General features: G+C 50.4%; 1 protein-coding gene across 3 annotated transcripts in view; it reads left to right on the top strand.

Moving 5' to 3' along the window:
- CEP104 (centrosomal protein 104) overlaps positions 1-19,364 on the top strand; it is a 40,660-nt gene that overhangs the window by 10,036 nt on the left and 11,260 nt on the right. For 2 of the 3 annotated variants that reach the window (XM_070385102.1, XM_070385103.1), the window contains exons 3-15: positions 5,452-5,625; positions 6,018-6,156; positions 7,261-7,323; positions 7,608-7,684; positions 10,376-10,544; positions 10,935-11,090; positions 11,918-12,142; positions 13,246-13,443; positions 14,114-14,281; positions 14,906-15,079; positions 16,672-16,848; positions 18,425-18,631; positions 19,073-19,180. In XM_070385102.1, coding sequence (XP_070241203.1) covers positions 5,452-5,625; positions 6,018-6,156; positions 7,261-7,323; positions 7,608-7,684; positions 10,376-10,544; positions 10,935-11,090; positions 11,918-12,142; positions 13,246-13,443; positions 14,114-14,281; positions 14,906-15,079; positions 16,672-16,848; positions 18,425-18,631; positions 19,073-19,180 — 2,035 coding nt within the window. The remainder of the gene's footprint in view (positions 1-5,451; positions 5,626-6,017; positions 6,157-7,260; positions 7,324-7,607; positions 7,685-10,375; positions 10,545-10,934; positions 11,091-11,917; positions 12,143-13,245; positions 13,444-14,113; positions 14,282-14,905; positions 15,080-16,671; positions 16,849-18,424; positions 18,632-19,072; positions 19,181-19,364) is intronic. The other variant, XM_070385104.1, reaches the window with a different exon arrangement.

Raw genomic sequence — 19,364 nt, 5'->3', positions numbered from 1 at the left:
AGGATTTTCCCATCAGGCAAGTTTCACGCAATGTCAGGCCTGATGGACATAAACGTGAGAAGCTAGGTTGCTAAGTTCAGAAGTGTGCTGGACTCCTCAGCAAATGCATGGGGGTCCTCAGTTCCTTTGGGAGAATCTCTGACTGTAGCTCAAAGTTCAGCTTTAGTCCAGGGACCATTAAGAACCTAGGGATTTAGCATCTGGACCCCTAAAAGGCTTAGCTTTCAAGGGGCAGGATTTAAGTTCAGGGAAGGGGGAAATGGGGAGGGGTTTGGAGAAAAAGGGAAGTTCAGCCAGAGGGGTGGGGGTTGAGGGGTGCAGAGGAGCAGACAGTGAGCAGAAGGGGAGGGAAAGCAGCACAGGGTAGGGGCAGGGGCCTCAGAAGCCGGCTTGTCTTCTTTCGATTGTTTGTTTGCCCCCACTAGCCTAGGAGTGATATTTTGTAAAGAGGCAATTTTTGAGTCCAGAATGTGTTTGGAAGCTCCAAGATATCAATTAAAATAAGCATCCCAATAAGGCTTTTTCATTTGGTTCTGAGAGAAATAGGATTGGGGCAGTTGAAAGTTCCCCAAAATGGCTGTTGATATTCTGAATTACGTGGGGGTGAAGTCAGTCCATTTAGTTAAAAATGTGCCTGAGGAAGGACCATAGTTTTTAAACGTAAAACCAACCAGGATCCCTGAAAGGAAGGCTGTCCCTGAAGTATTTAGGTGACCAGTGTCCCATTTCTCAGCTTTTTTCAAGAGTAAAAGAAAAATCCCTAAATAGTCTGATTTCAATGGAATTTTACCAAAATTCCAGCACACTTCCAGCAGGGAGGACAAGTTGGGGAGTACCAGCCAAAGGGGAGCCTGGTGGGAGTCTGTGGGGTCAAAAAGAATCGGGCACACTTAGCAACTAAACAACAACAACCCCCCAGAAGGACAAAGCCATCCCAAAAAGAAAAAAGGCAGGTCCTGGGTAAAGCCAAGAGCCTAGCCAAAAGGAGCAGCTCGACCTGAGAGGAGCCTTGCTGGCTGGCCTGGAAGGAGGAGGACTTGAAGGAGGGGAGCATGGGGCAAGGGCAGGGCCCCCTGCAGTTCCACGGTTCATCTCTGCCAGACCCCACTTCTTTTTTTTTTTTTTGATATAAATTTATTTTAACTGGAGGCTAATTACTTTACAATATTATAGTAGTTTTGCCATACATTGACATGAATCCACCACAAGTGTACATGTGTTCCCCATCCTGAACCCCCCTCCCACTTCCCTCCCCATCCCATCCCTCTGGGTCATCCCAGTGCACTAGCCCCGAGCACCCTGTCTCATGCATCGAACCTGGACTGGAGATTCGTTTCACATATGATATTATACATGTTTCAATGCCGTTCTCCCAAATCATCCCCCCCACAGAGTCCAAAAGACTGTTCTATACATCTGTGTCTCTTTTGCTGTCTCGCATACAGGGTTATCGTTACCATCTTACTAAATTCCATATATATGCATTAGTATACTGTATTGGTGTTTTTCTCTCTGGTTTACTTCACTCTGTATAATAGGCTCCAGTTTCATCCACCTCATTAGAACTGATTCAAATGTATTCTTTTTAATGGCTGAGTAATACTCCATTGTGTATATGTACCACAGCTTTCTTATCCATTCATCTGCTGATGGTCATCTAGGTTGCTTCCATGCCCTGGCTATTATAAACAGTGCTGCGATGAACATTGGGGTACACGTGTCTCTTTAAATTCTGGTTTCCTCAGTGTGTATGCCCAGCAGTGGGATTGCTGGATCATATGGCAGTTCTATTTCCAGTTTTTTAAGGAATCTCCACACTGTTCTCCATAGTGGCTGTACTAGTTTGCATTCCCACCAACAGTGTAAGAAAGGGTTCCCTTTTCTCCACACCCTCTCCAGCATTTATTGTTTGTAGACTTTTGGATCACAGCCATTCTGACTGGCATGAGATGGTACCTCATAGTGGTTTTGATTTCCATTTCTCTGATAATGAGTGATGTTGAGCATCTTTTCATGTGTTTGTTATCCATCTGTATGTCTTCTTTGGAGAAATGTCTATTTAGTTCTTTGGCCCATTGTTTGATTGGGTCATTTATTTTTCTGGAATTGAGCTGCAGGAGTTGCTTGTATATTTTTGAGACTAATTCTTTGTCCGTTGCTTTGGTTGCTATTATTTTCTCCCATTCTGAAGGCTGTCTTTTCACCTTGCTTATAGTTTCCTTTGTTGTGCAAAAGCGTTTAAGTTTAATCAGGTCCAATTTATTTATTTTTGCTTTTATTTCCAATATTCTGGGAGGTGCAGACCCCACTTCTGAACACCGTGTGACGTAAGCCTTAAATAAAGCAGTCAGTTGTTTTACCCGCGGAATGAGCTGATTGCAGAATGGCAGAGAAATTGCTTTGGGGACAGGCACGCTGGGGAGAGTATGGGTGAATCAGGACAAAGGAGAGAGAAGAACCTCACTTTATAGGGAAGAGGGGCAACTGGCAGGGGCTGCTCTGAAGCACAGTCCACTGGAGGAGAGAGGAGATCAGGGTGATGACGGTGTCTCTGTGGCTGGGGTGAAAGGAGGGCGTGCCTAAGGCTCCCCTCCAGGACCCAGCTCCATTTTATTTTTTGTATGTCAATTTAAAAAATTTTTTAGAACTTTTTGTTTTGTGTTGAGGTATAGCTGTTTAACGATGTTGTGATAATTTCAGGTGAACAGGAAGGGCCTCAGCCATACATATACACGTATCCATTCTCCCCAAACTCTCCTCCCTTCCAGGCTGCCGCATAACATTGAGCAGAGTTCTCTCTGCCATACAGTAGGTCCTTGTTGATTATTTCCTTTAAATATAGCGATGTGTACAGGTCCATCCCACGCTCCCTAACTGTCCCTTCCTCCGCACCTCCCCAGCAACGGTAGTTCATTCTCTAAGTCTGTGAGTCTCTTTCTATTTTGTAAGTAAGTTCATTTGTATCATTTCTTTTTAGAGTCCACATATAAGGAATGTCATATGATATTTCTCCCTCTTTGTCTGACTTACTTCACTCAGTATGACTCTCTGTAGGTCCATCCATGTCCTGCAAATGACATTATTTCATTCTTTTTAATGACTGAGTAGTATTCCATTGTATACATGTAGCATATCTTCTTTATCCATTCCTGTGTCTTGGCCATTGTAAACAGTGCTGCAGTGAACACTGGGGTGCATGTATCCTTTTGATCATGTTTTTCTCCAGGTACGTGCCCAGGAGTGGGATTTCAGGGTCGTATGGTAGCTCTAGTTTTAGTTTTTTAGGGAACCTCCATACTGTTCTCCATGGTGTCCATACCAATTTACATTCCCACCTACTGTGTAGGAGGGTTCCCTTCTCTGCACTCCTTCCCCAGCATTTATTCTTGGATTTTTTTGATGATAATCATTGTGGCTGATGTGAGGTGATGTCTCATTGTAGGTTTGATTTGCGTTGCTCTAATGATCAGTGATGCGGAGCATCTTTCCATGCGCCTGTTGGTCATCTGTTGTATGTCCTCTCTGGAGAAAGGTCTGCTCAGGTCTTCTCTGGCTCCATTTTGCATAGGGTTTCCCTTCATTGCTTTTACAATGTATTGTCCTTTCTTTTAATCAGTTTGAGGGGTAGTGTTGATTCATCTATAAACTCTCAATAAACTACCTTTGAATAGCTAAATCATAGCCTTTTTTTTTTTTTTTGGTTGCACTGCATGGTTTACAGGATCTTCATTTCCCAATAGGCATGGACAGGCATCAGACTCTGGCCACAGCAGTAAAAACGTCGAGTCCTAACCACTGTACCACCAGGGAATTCCCATAGCTTTTTTTTTTGAAGGGTTTTAAAATACACAACTTCAAAATTTTGTCAGTAGTCTTAGTGTTCCTTCAACAATTTTGTAGTTGTTTTTTTTAATAATAAAGGATTTCCTTCACACAGATTACTGCGTCCCTATGTCTAGAATGGTCTCACCACCAATTACAGTGTCTGTGCCCTGCATTGAGAAACAGTAAACATCATAAATGTCTACAGCAGCCTTGGCCGAAGGGTATTTGAAGCTCGAGTTGCTAGGTTCCCCATTTCCTGGCTGTCCTGCCCCACATGTGTCTCTTTTAACAAAAGTGGCAATTTTGAAAACTCAGTATTAGGAAACCCCAGGGATCTCACCCCCAGAATAAGAGTGTTCTGTCTGTCGTCACTGGCCCCACTTTCTCAGCCAAACACAGAAGTGCCCAGAGCCCCATCTGCTCAGCCTAACGTTCCTCCCTGTGCACTCCTTCTGTCAGGACGGGCAGGAGGCTGGCAGGCGGGGCGGGGAGCTGGGCGGGGAGCGTGTTCGTCTGTGTGGTGTCTCACGCCTCTCGGATGCCTGTGTGCAGTGTCAGGTCACCTGTGAGGTGCACAAGTTCAGGCTCAGGGTGGTGTGTGCTTGGGGTTCCTCCCCGAGGGGAGGTTTTCAAAGCCATGGGGTCAGGCGTATGCCCCACGCACGGCGAGTCTGCATAGGGAAGGGAGCCTGGAACCCTACCCAGGGCATAGACAGGACAGGAAGGGCCAGGTCAGGACCGGCAGGTGCATGTCGTACTCGGCCTCGTGGAGGTCAGTGACCTGTGATGTTGGCTGAGGGGGAAGCTAAGAAATGAGATGGGGCCAGGAGAGCAGGGATGGGTCACAGGAGGCTCCCCGGGCCATCTGGCATGTGTGTGTAGCTGTCTGGAGGGGTGTAGTGAGGCAGCTGGGAGAAGAGGCAGGAGAGGGCCATGCGGGCCAGCCGCCAGGTCACCACTGTGCTCTCAGGCATCGTGACGTGTGCTGGAGGGGCCCTGCCTACTGCCCCATCCTCAGGACTTCCTGGGCTCCAGTAGCCCCTGGACACCTGCTGCTGGGCACACCCAGCCTGGCCTGCTCGGCACACGCCCCACCCACTGTCAAAGCCTAGTGTTGTCTCCCTGGTCATGATCATGTACTGCGCATTGAGGTTTCTGACGGCTGTGTGCCTTCTGAGCAAAACTGACGCTCCAGTGGGGTCAACCGTAGGCTTCTCCTCCAGGCTGCTGAAACAAGTGTGAGAGGCACTCAGGACATACTGCTCATTGCTCACTCCACTCAGGACTCTATAAAGCAAGGGGTTTCCCCAAGTGTGTGGGTTCCAGCAGGAAATCCTCTGGCTCACTTGGACAGCCTCTTGTTTATCTTGTGTGTCTATCTCATGATAAACTTTGGGTTTCATTTCAAACCACAAACTAGCCGCTCCAAGTTTGATTCACTCTGGGGGCCCGGCAGACCCCACTCTGAGTTCCAGCTGTGACTGGAAGGCTTTTAGGGGGCCAGGACCAGGGCCCCTGCAGCGTCAGAACCCACAGAGCTGCCCCATTACCTGGACGTGTGGCTGGGGACTGCCTGAAACCCTCCATGGTGATCCTGCAGGAAAACAGGACTGTGCTTGCTTTCAGGTTTTGCCAGTTCCCACAAGAAATTGTTCTTCAGATGGTGGAGCGTTGTCGAATAAGGAAGCTGCAGCTGCTCGCGCATCAGTACATGATCCCCAGCAAAGTTGAGTTCTACATCAGTGAGAGCCTGCCCGAGTACTTCACCCCGTATCAAGCAGAGCGGTTCCGGAGGCTTGGGTAAGGGTGGAATTTAGCGTGTATAGTGGGGATGTCTAGCCTGAACAGTTTTGCCTCAAAGTGGGTAAACACTGCGGCATCCCCCTTGCCGTGGTGCTTGCTCACACCCTCACGTGTGGGTCCGGATCTCACAGCTTGTGCACACCTGCTGCATGCCAAGCGTGTTCACTGAGCAGCGTTCCCGCTGATCGGTCGTGTTCAGGCTGCTTTTCAGATGCAGAACTTGTCTGGAGAACACTGTTTAGAGTTTGACTTCTGGACTTTGCCCAGGCTTTGTTTTTTTTTCTTTCATTCCAAGCCTAACTTTCCTTGGAACCTGTGGAATTCACTGGGAGCCAAGGACAGCGCGTTTCTGCACCGACGTGGTTCCATAGGTGTGTTCTTTCTTCCAGCTACGTGTCTCTTTGTGACAATGAGAAGACAGGCTGCAAAGCCCGGGAACTGAAGTCGGTGTATGTGGACGCAGTGGGGCAGTTTCTGAAGCTCATCTTTCACCAAAACCACGTCAACAAGTACAATGTGTATAACCAGGTGAGACGCATGGGCCTGCCCCTCAGTGGTGTCTCCCCTCATAGAAGAACCTGCACTCTTCCTTCAGGGTGCTGTCTGTGGGGCAGTGCTAGGCTCGCTGGAGCTGTTCCTCCGATTCAGGGCCACCAGTCACATGTGGCCGTGTATGCTGGGGGCGTGACTGGTCCACGGGCATGGGCTGTGTGTGTCACCCAGACTCAGTAACAAGATGAGACATTTTGGATGTATTAAGTTTAAATATATTGTTACAATCAATTTTATCTGTTTCTTTTAAACTTTGTTTTACTCTGCCAAGTAGAAAACTTAAAATTATCTGTGTGGCATCATATTTCTATTGGACAACACTGTTCTAGGTAGACTTTTGTAAGGTAAATCCCCTGATGGAAATTGGGAAGGTGATTTCATGTGGCATGCAGTCCAGAATCTCTCTGGTTCCCTTTCTGTTGCTTTGGCATAATTAACACAGTGGAAATCAGAGGCATCAGAGCAGTCTTTTTAATTGAAGCAGATATTTATAACACTCCTTGCCCCTTCCAGAGGCACGCAAGTGTTCCAGCCAGTCAGAGTTTATGCTGAGCAGGTGAGCTGGAGGAGAGTCTGAGACAGAGTCAGGTGCCTTGTCCATGCATGACAGCAGAGTTCTGAACCGTCTCTTTCCTCCACTTCCTCTCCTTGTTCACCAGGGGTTCCTTGGGTTTTAGCTCAGCCTCAGTGATTCTCGAGGGCAGGGGCATGTCATGGGAGAATCACTGCCTCGGACAAACTGAGCTGCGTTAATGTCGGTTTTCATTCATTGTCTAACTTACCACCATCAGGTAGATATGATCCCATTCTTAACTCAGGTGGATGTTTCAATATAAGGCTGCATTGAAACTTTGTTACTGTTTTAACATCCTTCAAACATTAAAATAGCTACTTGTTTCAACATTAGAATATTATGTAATTTGAAAATCATTAATAATTCTACGTTAGCATGAGATTTTGCAATTAGTGCATTTAGATGTACATCATCCCATTTGATGACAGGATGAATCAGAGTGTTATAAAGGGGTTAAGTCCTGTCTAACATTTATACTTAATTTCTGTTGGTGAATTCTCTCTTAGGTTGCTTTGGTTGCAGTAAATATCATTGGAGACCCTGCAGACTTTGGTGATGAAAGCAATATTGTAAGTCTGGGAAGTTTCATTCCTAAAGAGAGACATTTATTTCTAACAAGGAGGGGTCATTCATTTTTGTCACAGAAGTGTCATCCTATAAATTTTCACAGAAGTGTCTAGTGACCAGCTCGCAGGTGATTTTTCAGCAGCTGTTGTTTTAAACTTTCCTTTGCTCGAGAAGTTTAGTTGTCCCGCCAGCAAACGGGATCACCAAAGCCCCTGCATATCATATCATCCCTTTGTTTTATGTTGTTCCTTTTCCTCTGAGATACTAAGCGGAACTTCCCCCACAGACCTCCAGAGAGAAGCTGATTGATCACTACCTGGGGCACAATGCGGAGGACCCAGCTCTTGAAGGAACTTGCTCTGGGTAAGAGCCCCGCCCGCCCCAGGCCGTAAACTTCTGGGACTTCCTCCCTGGAAGCCAGCTCTAAAGGACCCTGGACTCGGGGGCCCCAAAGCGCAGTCTGGAGCTGAATAAGTCGCTGATGGGATTGTCGTGAATACACTGCAGATTAAGGTCACCCTTCTGTTTAGCACGTTTCATTCAGCACCCTTCAGAGAGGACTTCATTTCCTGTGTGGTTCAGTATCACCAAACAAAAGAGCCGTCAGCCATCCTTTGATGTTTTAGTGGCACAGGTAAATTCATAGACGGAACAATTGACCAAGATTGTCAGTTACTGAGCTTCATCCTCCCTCTGCTCAGAGCTTCAGTCCTTAAGGGAATGAGACCTGCTCGTCTCCAGGTTCTCCTGCACGCCTCTGCCCGTCTCCAGGTTCTCCCGAGCGCCTCTCCACGCTCTTCATGCACGCAGTTGTGCAAGACTTAGCCATCCTGCTGCCTCTTTAGCAGGTCAGGCTTGGAGGGCAGAGCTGAGGGTACAGCTCTTTCCTCCCTGTGTCCCAGCACCTCTCTGGGACCAAGTCCTCAGCACCCTGCCTAACAGCACCCAGCCTAAGGAGAGAGGAATTCAAAATGACACCCAGGGCCCCATTTCTGACAGCAGCTCCCCAAGAGTGAAAGGATAAGATGCTTAGAAAAGATAAGATGCCTCGATATTAGTAGATGGTGTTTGCCCATGACCTGTGGTGTGTGTCACTCCATGCTTACGGGCACGTGGTCAGAACAGCCGGCTCTTCTGTTTGCATCAGATGTGGGGTCGATTCTCCAGCCTGTCACTCGGAGCCACGGCGATACCAGTCATGCGCCCGGCAGACAGTGAACCCGTCCCCACAGAGCTCCCCAGCCCCTACAGGCCTGGGTTTCATTGTCCCCGCAGCCTGAGTGAGAGGCGGACCAGGGGTCGCCTCAGGTGGTGGTGTGCGTGGTGCCTTGGAGTGGAGGCCACGCTTACAGTTCAGTGTGTAAGAAGGCACAGTGCAGGGTGAGCCATCCCACCTACACAAGCCACGCGGATGCCTCCCCTTGTCAGGTTGGCATGAGGAGCACCTGGGGGAGGCGGGCACTGACAGCAGGTGCCGTCTCCGCTTCCTTCAGCATCGTGGTGGCACCACCTGCGGCTCTGCCCTCGTGAGCAGAGATGACCAAGCTCACTGATGGCTCAGTATCTCTGATAAAAGCCCTCTGGGGAATGGTGACTTCTGTTTAAATCAGTTCTTCTTCAAGTTAGCCACGGGGGACAGCAGACTGCAGCTTCCTGTCCTGCTGCGCCCCCACCCAGGGTTTTCCTGAAGGTGAAGTGAGGTCTTAGCAGGTCACAGGCCACACCTGAGGCTGAGTCCACAGGCGCCGCTGGGGCATTGTGAGTGGTGGGCACTGCTGACGCTGGGTGTTCCAACATCATCTCAACCTCTGTAGGGTTCTATGGTGGAATGAAGTGTTGGTTTCATCTCTGGAGCTTCAGGGCAGAGCAAGTTAGATTTGAGAATATGGTATGTATTTAGGTAAAAATAGTCACTGTGACCTTGGGCACATGGAGACATTCTGCTGGTCAGTCCCCACTGAGGTTAACAGAGGTGCCACGGCCACCGTGCCTGCTGCTATGCCCACCAGTACCTGAGTCAAGGCATGCAGAAATAGGATGATTTTGAAAGGGGACGTGGTCCCCTGTCCTGCTTGAATTTATCATTAATCAGCTAAACTTATGACAGATAACATCTTTAATAAGTTTCCCAGCACATAAGGACCCCCGAGCCAAAGTTAACAGGAAGTGTTTACGTCTGATTCCGCAGATGGGGAGGTTCTGAACCACGTCCCTAACTCTTCTGTTGAGGAGTTAGATCGGTGTCATGGTTCTAGACATCAGGCCCAGGAGCTGCTGTCCTGTCATAGAACTAGGAGGAAGGAATGGAGGTCAGAGTTCATGAGAAACCAGTCATTTAGATCATGTTTGGGTCATTTATTCCAGGAAGGATCTTTCTGATCTGCAGAACCGGGTGATGGTGTACAGTTGGACACCTTGATGTACAAGCCCAGTGGTAGCATCTTTAACACTTGTCACTGTTACTGTGGCATGAAATGGAAGCCTGGGCTCAGCCTGAGTCCCCCCAAATCAGCCTCTGCAAGGCCAGGGCCTAGTCGTGGCCGGCTCTGATGTTGGTTTCCCAAGTCTCCAAATGATTCAGGAGCTGATTCTCGTGCACTGTCATGTCCCAGCACCCAGAGCAGAGCTGGGCACAGTCTGCATTTGAGATATCTGTTGAATGAGTGAGTGAGTGAATGAATGAGAGTGAATGTGAATGAGTGAATGAAATGAGTGAATATGAATGAGTGCATGAGTGAGAGAGTGAATGAGTGGGGAAAGAGGTGAGTGAATGAGTGAGTGACTGAGTGAGTGAATGAGAATGAACGAGTGGATGAGTGAGTGAGTGAGTAAGTGCATGAGCAAATGTGAACGAGTGAGTGAATATGAACAAGTGAGTGAATGAGAATGAATGAGCGGGTGATAGATGAGAGAGTGAGTAAATGAGGTTTGTTGGCAGGAAATACCATAGGGGCGGGCATCTCCCATCTTTAGCCCTGAGTGTGTGGAGAGCACCTCCCCTGCAGTATCACGTAGATTAAAACTGGCTCTAAAATATTCTATTCTTTCCTGTAGGAAGTCTGATTATATCTCTCCACTAGACGACTTAGCCTTTGACATGTACCAGGACCCAGAAGTGGCACAGATCATCCGCCGGTTAGACGAACGGAAGCGTGAGGCCGTGCAGAAGGAGCGCTATGACTACGCCAAGAAGCTGAAACAAGCCATCGCTGACTTGCAGAAGGTACTGCCTCTGGGAAACAGCTCCTCTGCCACCCGCGATAGGCTTTGTGTCTGATTACCCTGGCACCTGCCCAGAGAAGGGCCAGGCCTCAGAAGGCCACAGGGTTAGCGTGGATTCAGGGGTGTAAGCAGATGAGAGAGACCACGAGCATGTAGTCCTGCAGAGCCCTCCTCAGGGCCGCATGCCATCTAAGGCAGCAGGAAGCTGAGATGCTTAAACCGCTGTGAGCTTGCAGGCGACCGTGGCCAGTCCCCTCCATTCCCTGTGTCCCTTCCCCCGTCTCCCGGACATGAGGCTGGTCGCCCACACCGTCCTCGAACCGTTAACTTTGAAACGGTCTCTGCGCTGGGAGCAAGTCTGTGAAACAAGAGCTGACGCTGTGTGCTCCAGGTAGGGGAGCGCCTGGGCAGGTACGAGGTGGAGAAGCGCTGTGCCGTGGAGAAGGAAGACTACGACCTGGCCAAGGAGAAGAAGCAGCAGATGGAGCGATTCCGCAGCCGCGTGTATGAGCAGCTGCAGCTGCACGAGCTGGTGGACGCCGAGCTGGTGGGTGGGGCCTGCAGCAGGACCCGGAGTTGGGGGGCCGGGAGAGCTATTCTCCGAATCCACACGGGTGGGCATCAGGGGCTCAGCCTTCACAGGCTCCTGCAGGAGGACTCCAATGATGGACATGGGGCAGGTCAGCGGGGAAGCCTCCCAGCAGATGGCTGTGTCTCCTGGTGGCAGCCCCACCCATGTGGTCCTGGGAAGCACAGGGAGAGGGGCCCCTGAGAGTTCGGGCCAATAGGGGAGGGTCCCATGTCCAGACCCATGTTCCAGGCCAGGAGACAGGCCTGGTGCCCAGGGGATAGCACAGGGAGTGCAGGCTCTAGCTGTCACTGCTGGCTCCTGGCCCCACTCCACCCGCCCCACTCTGTGGTCTCAAACTCATTCCTCATCCTCCCTGGGACTCAGTTTCCCCATTGTTTCCATGGCGGTGAGAACAAGGAACCTGAGATGTGGTCGTCTGCCTAAAGCACTTTCCGCCAGCCCAGCACACGACCACAGCTGAGCCCACTGCACTTGTTAGAGTGACATGAAGTAGCCTGCTCTGCAGACACACAGGGACCAGCACCGGCCGTGTGGGTCCAACCCGGGTGCTCCTGCCCACCTGCAGCCTCCACGCTGCAGCGCCCACTCTGTGAGCAGCCACCCTGCTTTGGTACAGCGTCCCCTGAGTGATCCACACAGTAACATCAGGCAGTCGGGGGCCGTGACGTGGCCTTGTTAGTGCGGCTTCCACCTGTGTCTTCTCAAGCCAGCACTCCCCTGGGGAACGAGGTGGGGTCTGTGTGGCGGGGACACTGGGAGCTGAACGGCCCATTTTCCCCCAGATGAGAAGGCCTCTCGACCTGCCCCTGCAGCCCCTGGCCTGTCCCAGCAGCCCCCACCACCAGCCACCCATGCGCTCCCTGCCACAGCCAGAGGAAAGGGTGTCAGAAAACCGGCTTGCGGACCCTTTTCTTCAGAAGCCTTCATCACACTGCCTGGACGTGTCTCCTCAGCGTCCCACAGTGGACTGGCCACCTCCTGCCACTGACCCCCCTCCCAAGACCCACGTAGGTAACTCAGGTTCCCTCCGTGGGCAGACATGGAGGCCCTGTGTCTTGTGGGGGCTTTCCTGGGGAACGAGTGTATCAGAGAACAAAAGCAGGGGGCCTCCTTCCCCGCCCTGCATTCAGGAACACCGCCAGTGACTAAGACTGCCTCCTCTGAGCCTCTGCTGCTCTCTGCAAAGACGTGCTGCAGTGTGGGAGAGGGTGTTTCTGGGAATGAGTGAGGTTCCCGCCCTGATGGGATCTCAGGACAAGTCGTGTACGAGGCCATCCCTGTTAGAGCTGCCTGTGTGGCAGATGGCAGAAAGCCTGTTTCCAATGGGCTACTGGTGTTTATAACTGGGAGTCTTAAGAGTCCACATGGGTTTCAGGGTAGGTTTGACTCCTATCTTGCGGGTCCGCTTTCTTGGTTCCGGATGCCCTCTCAGTGGGCTGGACCTGTCCCAGGGGCCTCAGCTTCCGGTCTGGACATCTTGCCATCGGGGAGGTGGGGGAGGGTGGGCGGAATCTGTCCTACCCTGAGCCCATCCCCAGGCCCCAGGTTTACCCTGGTTAGACCGGCCTCATCACCTGGCAGCCTCATTGCTCATGTGGGTCACTGAGGACAGGCCACGGGAGGCCTCTGCTGAGGGCCGCAGGTTTGCAGGCACTGGAAGGAGTGACAGAAGGACCCAGGGCTTCCACCACGTGTGTTAGTGCAGGGCTGCTGGACAATGGATGCGTTCAGAGGAGGCTTGATAGTTACAAGTAAACTAACGAACTGAGAAAATACCAGAGGTCTTTCCAGAAGAAGAATGTAATAAGTTTTACTCTAGTGGTCTTTTGGCTGTTGAAATCTCTAGTGGTGAGCAGTAATTGTGGCAGAATCTAGATAGCTTGTTGATTAGGTCTGTAACAAGCTTAGAAGGGAATAGAAACTCCTGTCTGATTTTTTCAGTTACACCCAATTCATAAATTATTCTAACCTGACGAGACTGATACTTCAGTAAAATACCATCGTTCAGACCAGACATGTCCCAGGCAGTCAGCCTATGGGTGTAGACGGGGATCAGCAGGCGAGGGGGGGACCCCACGCCAGGCCCTGTAGCTGCCCTGTCCTCCCACAGCCTGATTCCCTGCCCTACGATGAACGGCCTCTCCCCGTGACCCGCAAGCAGCTCGGGGCGGCGGTCTCCGAGGCAGAGAGGAGAGATGTGCTCGGCGACGAGGCTCAAAGGGCAGACACCGCAGGCGAGCCAGAGCCCCTGACGGAGAAGGCCTTGCGGGAAGCCAGCTCTGCTGTGGACGTGCTAGGAGAGGCCCTGGTAAGGAAAGAGGCCAATGGCGGGTGGGGTGTGCGGCTCCACAGGGCTCCTGGTCCTCTGCCGGTCCCACCCTTGTCCTCACCGTCCAGTGGGAACGTCCTGATGATCAGTCATCACGTGGGAGAGCACGAGCATCAGCTAGGATTTCAGGTCTCCTGATGGCGTCCCTTTGAGCCTGGCCTTTCTCTCTATTTATTTTTCTGTTTTAATTATTTGCCCACGCGCTACAGCATGGAGGATCCTGGCTCCCCAGCCAGAGATTGAACCTGTGTCCTCTGCACTGAGAGGTGGACTTTTAACCACTGGACCACCAGGGACATCCCAACCAGGGCCTTTCCTTGCGGTGCTCACAGGCCTGGGGCCCAGACCCAGCTCCCGCCCGGAGCACTGCTGGCTCCAGGGTCGAGGACAGCAGAGCAAAGAAAATACCAGAGCGTCATTAGCCTCGAGAAGTTCTCCTGTTGGAGCTTTTAATACTGTCCGTGTTTTAATGGACACAGACTTAAAACTTTCCATGCTAGGAGCAGTATTTCTCCAAACCCATGTACCCAGAGGGTGGAGGTCCTGTGTTTAGAAAAGCTGTGTCTTGTTGACACAAACCAAAGCCAGGGGTGCTAGGGTGGGGACAGGGCCGACTGCCCACCCTGAAGGCCGCCCCCTGCCCTCCCAGGTGGCCGGAGCCTACTCCAAGACGTGGTCGCACCGGGAGGACGCGCTCCTCACCCTGCATAAGCAGCTGACGGACACGCCCGTGGGCACCCCAAAAGAGGACCTGAAGAGCACGCTGAGGGCCGCCGTCTTCCTCGTCAGGAGAGCCATCCGCGACATTGTGACCCCAGTGAGTCCTGCCACCCCACAGGGGCCCCCATGTCTGCCGAGAGCTGCCGGGCCATCCCCTGGAGGTCAGGGTGTCCCGGGAAGCAGCCTGGTCCACTCACTGTCATCACCAAGCACAAGGTCACTAGGGATGAAGACCTTGAGTAAGAAACCCGGTCGCCGAGGAGCCTGGGCTCTGTTCCCATGGGCCGTGCCCTCTGGCCCTGTGTGCACAGAGGCCTGGCCGCCGTACTGTTCACGCTACATTCACGTTTGATCTTCCCAACACCTGAGGAGCTTGGAGTTACCAGTGAACTTTCCTAACTCTGAAAGGGCCGTAAGAATGAGCATCCCCAGTTACACCATCGTCTGCATTCACACAGTACCTTATGCAGTTCAGCAGAAACGTCAGACCCTCGGTCTCAAGGGGCGGTGTCGGAGACCTCATAACACACAGAGATGAGCCCGTGCCCTCCGTGTGCAGGGAACTGTGTGCACAGCAGTTGGCAGTTGGCCATTTTCAGTCCTTCAGACAGCGTGTAGTTTTCAGTGTAACATTCCTGTTGATTACTGAGAGTAAATTTCATGTTTCTTTTTAGTGGAATTGAGTTGAGTGGCTTATCCGTGTTTCTCACTTTTTTCTTAGGTCTTTCAGGCATCTTTGAAACTGTTGAAAATGATAATTACACAGTATATTCCTAAACACAAACTGGGCAGACTTGAAACGGCTCACTGTGTGGAGAGGACGATTCCTGTCTTGCTCACGAGAACTGGAGACTCTTCTGCTCGCCTCCGGGTTATGGCTTCTAATTTTATTCAGGTACAGATTTCCCCAGGATGTTTGAAGCCATCAATAATAAACACATAACCGGAGATACTTGGCTTTCTTAGTATAGTACCTTACAAGGTCCCATCTGTTCAAGCCAGTCATAGGTTATGCCGTGTGATTCACCATCATAACTTCCTTCTCCTCTGACCCAGCAAAATGCTGCCTTAAACATGGCTACAATGTACAGTTTTTCTTTGTTTCTCTTATTTAGCATAGGCTTTTAATTTTAATAAATAAAAATATATGGAGAGCCAGACCAGAATAGAAAAGTGGAGTTAAAAATAATAATAAACAGGTCACAGTCTTGATGAAGTGCCTTTATTCTTTCCACCAACATGCCTCCTCTCGCCTGGGCACTGGGGGAGCCAAGGTGGATGTGAGCAGCTGGGAGTCTGGGGCCCACGCTGAGCCAGGCAGCACAGGAGTGTGCTTTGCTCTCTTGTCAGGAATCCATCTGGGCCAGGAGACCTCAGGTTAAGGTGCAGGGTGTCTGTGAGCTCCTCCAAACGTGAACCCAGTGCCATGAGCAGGCCGGCTTTCTAGGGAAGGAAGCCAAAACTTCCATAGTTTCTCCACCAGGAAGAACCACCGATCTTGTTTTATTTAATGAACTAAAACGTTCAGGGAAAATGAGTGAGGGGCGTTATTTGGGGGAACTCTTTCAAAGGATGCATTGAACGTGCCCCTAATTGTTTCCAAGCCACGTTCACCTCCAGGACGGCAGTGGTGCTGAGCGCCCTCCGTGTGCAGGCGTTCCCGTACTGCACCAGCTTCCGACGGCCTACGCCGTGTGGCCATGTGCGGCCCCTTGTGCGCGGCATCTGTGTCTCCCAGGGAGGTCAGTGTTCTGCTGCTCTCGGGGGCTCCCCTCCCTCCTCCTCCCCATTGGTCTCCAGCCACTCATGGGCCCGGAGGCAGAGCCAGCGGTGCTGCCAGAATGAGAAGGTGTTTGGGTGGTGTGGCCACAGACCGGCCAAAACAGGCTTCTGTCTGTACAGCTCATGTTTCATCGATATTTTATCATTTCTTCTGTCTTTCCCTTTAATATTTTATCATTTTTTCTTGCCTTGCATCTGGCTAGTTAAGTGATGAATATCTTAATTATAGAAATACTTGAGACAGTAGAGCGTGTGGAGGCACTTACCCTCTTTCATCTCAACCCATCAGGGATCAGTCCATCTGAATATGTGCCTGTTACACGCTTGGCTAAAGTTTAAAAATACTGAAATGGAGGTTCTTACAGCAAGACTTAATTTCTTTTAGAATTTTAGAAATTAGAAAATATTTTTCTTAAGGTTGTGAGAGCCTGAGAAGAGAAACTAAGGTTTTAATCACACTTTCTGTAAAGCTTTAATTCATCTCTAAGTGATCATGGTTCTTATTTCTGATGATTCAGGCTTTTGTTCTTAATTGTTATCATATCTTAAAAAGAAATAGGCGCTTACAGACAAATGACTTTACCGTCATCTGTCACTGTCATCTTTTATTTCCCATTTTTTCCCTCAGTGTTTACTTTGCGACTAGCAATCAGTAACCCCTCTCATTTTCCAGTAAAACTTAGCAGATGCTGTTGGTCTCTCTAGGAGATAGCCTTGTTTAAGGAAGTGAAGTCTCTCCAGGTCATCCCATCTTACCTGGTCCAGCCGCTGAAAGCCAACTCCTCAACTCACCTGGCCATGAGCCAGATGGCACTGCTGGCGCGACTGCTGCGGGACCTGGGCACGGAGGGTGCAGGCTTCACCGTGGACAGTGTGATGCGGGTGAGCGCCTTGGGGTGGCCACCACAGCCAGGCCCAAGCTGGTGGCTGCAGCACGTGGGTGTCTGGGGAGTGCTAGCTGCAGATCAGTGGGGGGTGGGGTGGAGAGGCATGATTTCAGAACGTCCCTGCTTCCTCTGACACATGTGGGTGCTGGAGCCTGCAGCACCTTCTGCTTCACCTGGTGAACACAGAACAGGAAGGGGACCCCAGATTTAAGAGTGGACAGGAATGCCGGGGTGACTCAGTGATGGACCCACCCCCCCAGGGCAGGAGGACCTCGTGGGAGGTGACAGATGGGAGGGAGCACAGATGAGTGGGCTGGGGAGATGGGAGGTCACCATCCCAGGTAGCGGGTAGCGGGTTCCTTGCAGTCAGAACATCTCAAGGTTCTTACGGGGTTTGAGGATGACAAGGTTCAGGGTAAAACCTGGCTGTGCTGGTGGAGACAGGAAGTGAAGAAGCCCAGCTAGTGAGAGACCGATGCCTGAAAGGCCATTATATATGGGAACGTTGGTATGTTGTGATAGGTTCGTGTGATCCTAAAGCACTTAGGATGGATGGATCAGATCCTTCATCTACTTCAAGGTCACACACAGATCCTGAAAAAGAAACATTGAATAAGAAATAAAGTGTCAGAATGATACGCACAGTGAGCCATTTATGTATGTGTGTGCTCAGTCATGTCCCACTCTTTGTGACCCCGTGGACTATAGCCCACTGGGCTTCTCTGTCCATGGGGACTCTCCAGGTAAGAATATAGGAGCAAGTTACCATTTCCTCCTCCAAAGGATCTTCCCAACCCAGAGATCAAACCCGCATCTCTTGTGTCATGTGTTGGCAGACAGATTATTTACCACTGAGCTACCTGGGAAGCCCATTTATGATGTCAAACAAAAGCCTGTGTGCACACACATGGCACACACATAATGAGAACGTCTGAGGGTTCATGTCCTCCAGCTTCAGGGACTGATGCCTCGGGAGGGGGAGGGGCAGGTGGAAGGGGCAGGGAGCTGGAGAGACTTCCAAGGGGGCTTGTGCAGTGGTCCTAGCGCTCTGTTTCTTAGAAAGAGCTGAAACAGACACGCCTTGTAATGCTTAGTTTACAGGAGGATGTAACTTTAAAACTGCCATTTATTACCTGAAGTAGGAAAGAGCAAAACGATAATTGCATACACAAGTTCCAGTGTAAAATAAGTGAGGGAAAGTCTGCATCTTAGTAGCTGGAATTCTGTGGGCAATGTCTTCTTTATTTTTAAAGTGTTTATATTGCCTCTGTGTTTGGGCTTTCTTGGTGGCTCAGATGGTAAAGAATCTGTCTGCAGTGTGGGAGACCTGGGTCCGATCCCTGGGTTGGGAAGATCCCCTGGAGAAGGAAATGGCTACATGGCTACTCACTCCACTATTCTTGCCTGGAGAATCCCATGCACAGAGGAACCTGGTGGGCTACAGTCCATAGGGTCGCAAAGAGTCGTACGTGACTGAGCGACTTAACACTATGTTTTTTCTACGCCAGAAAAACTAAACGTGGCTGTTTTACAACTTGAGTCACGAGAGCGCGTCCCGGCCCTCTTCTCAGTTTTCAGTGCAGGCCCTGGAGCACAGGGTGCGAGAGGTGCGTGAGGCGGCCGTGGGGATGATCCTGGACCTGTACGCGCAGCACCGGGCTCTCGTCCTAGAGTACCTCCCGCCCGACGACAGCACCACCCGCAGGAACGTCCTCTACAAAACGATCTTTGAGGGGTTTGCCAAAATAGATGGCAGACCCACAGATGCCGAGATGAGGGTGAGTTAACTTCCCAAAGTTATGATTTGACCCCATGTTTAAGAAGTAATCTGGTGCCAGAGTAAACTGACGCATGTTTCAAGGAGCTGCATGGACACAGGAGACACTGGTCCTGGTTCCTCCACTGTGTCTGTGAACAGGGGTGATGGTGGCCTCATGTGAGGACATCCTCAGGTTTATCCATAGGAGACATTTAGCACATGTTCACCAACTAGGCTCTAGTATAAAGTAAAGCATTTTATATTTAATTAAAAATAAAACAGTAAAAACAGTAAACATTTATTAGCTGAACCTAGTGGATCTTTCTCTTAATCATAGGTATATTATTCAAATGTTTTAGCGAGGATTGTAATGTATAAGAGACATATGTGCTATAGCTTATCACTCAGTTCCGAAGGCTACCCTAAAAATCGATTCTAATGGAAAATCTTTCCATACCAGGCACAGAAAAGAGCTGCTGCTGAAGAAGCGGAAAAACGAAAGAAAGAAGAAATCAGAGCTTTGCAAGGGCAGTTGGCGGCCCTAAAGGAGATGCAGGCCGAAGTCCAGGTCGGCAGGAGTCTCTGTCTCTCCCCCTCCTGCTTTCGGTCAAAATCCTGTGAGCGATTATTTCCTTACGTAGATGAACAGAGAGCTTGGTCTGCTTTTCGTGGGATTCTATAAACAGACATCTTTATTCTTTGCTGTTTCTTCAGTGAGTTCAGGGGGAAATAAAAGGAATCCCCTGCTGAAT

This window comes from Bos mutus, chromosome 16 (assembly GCF_027580195.1).
Source record: "Bos mutus isolate GX-2022 chromosome 16, NWIPB_WYAK_1.1, whole genome shotgun sequence".
Taxonomy (NCBI): Eukaryota; Metazoa; Chordata; class Mammalia; order Artiodactyla; family Bovidae; genus Bos; species Bos mutus.
This window is presented reverse-complemented; position numbering and strand designations above follow the sequence as displayed.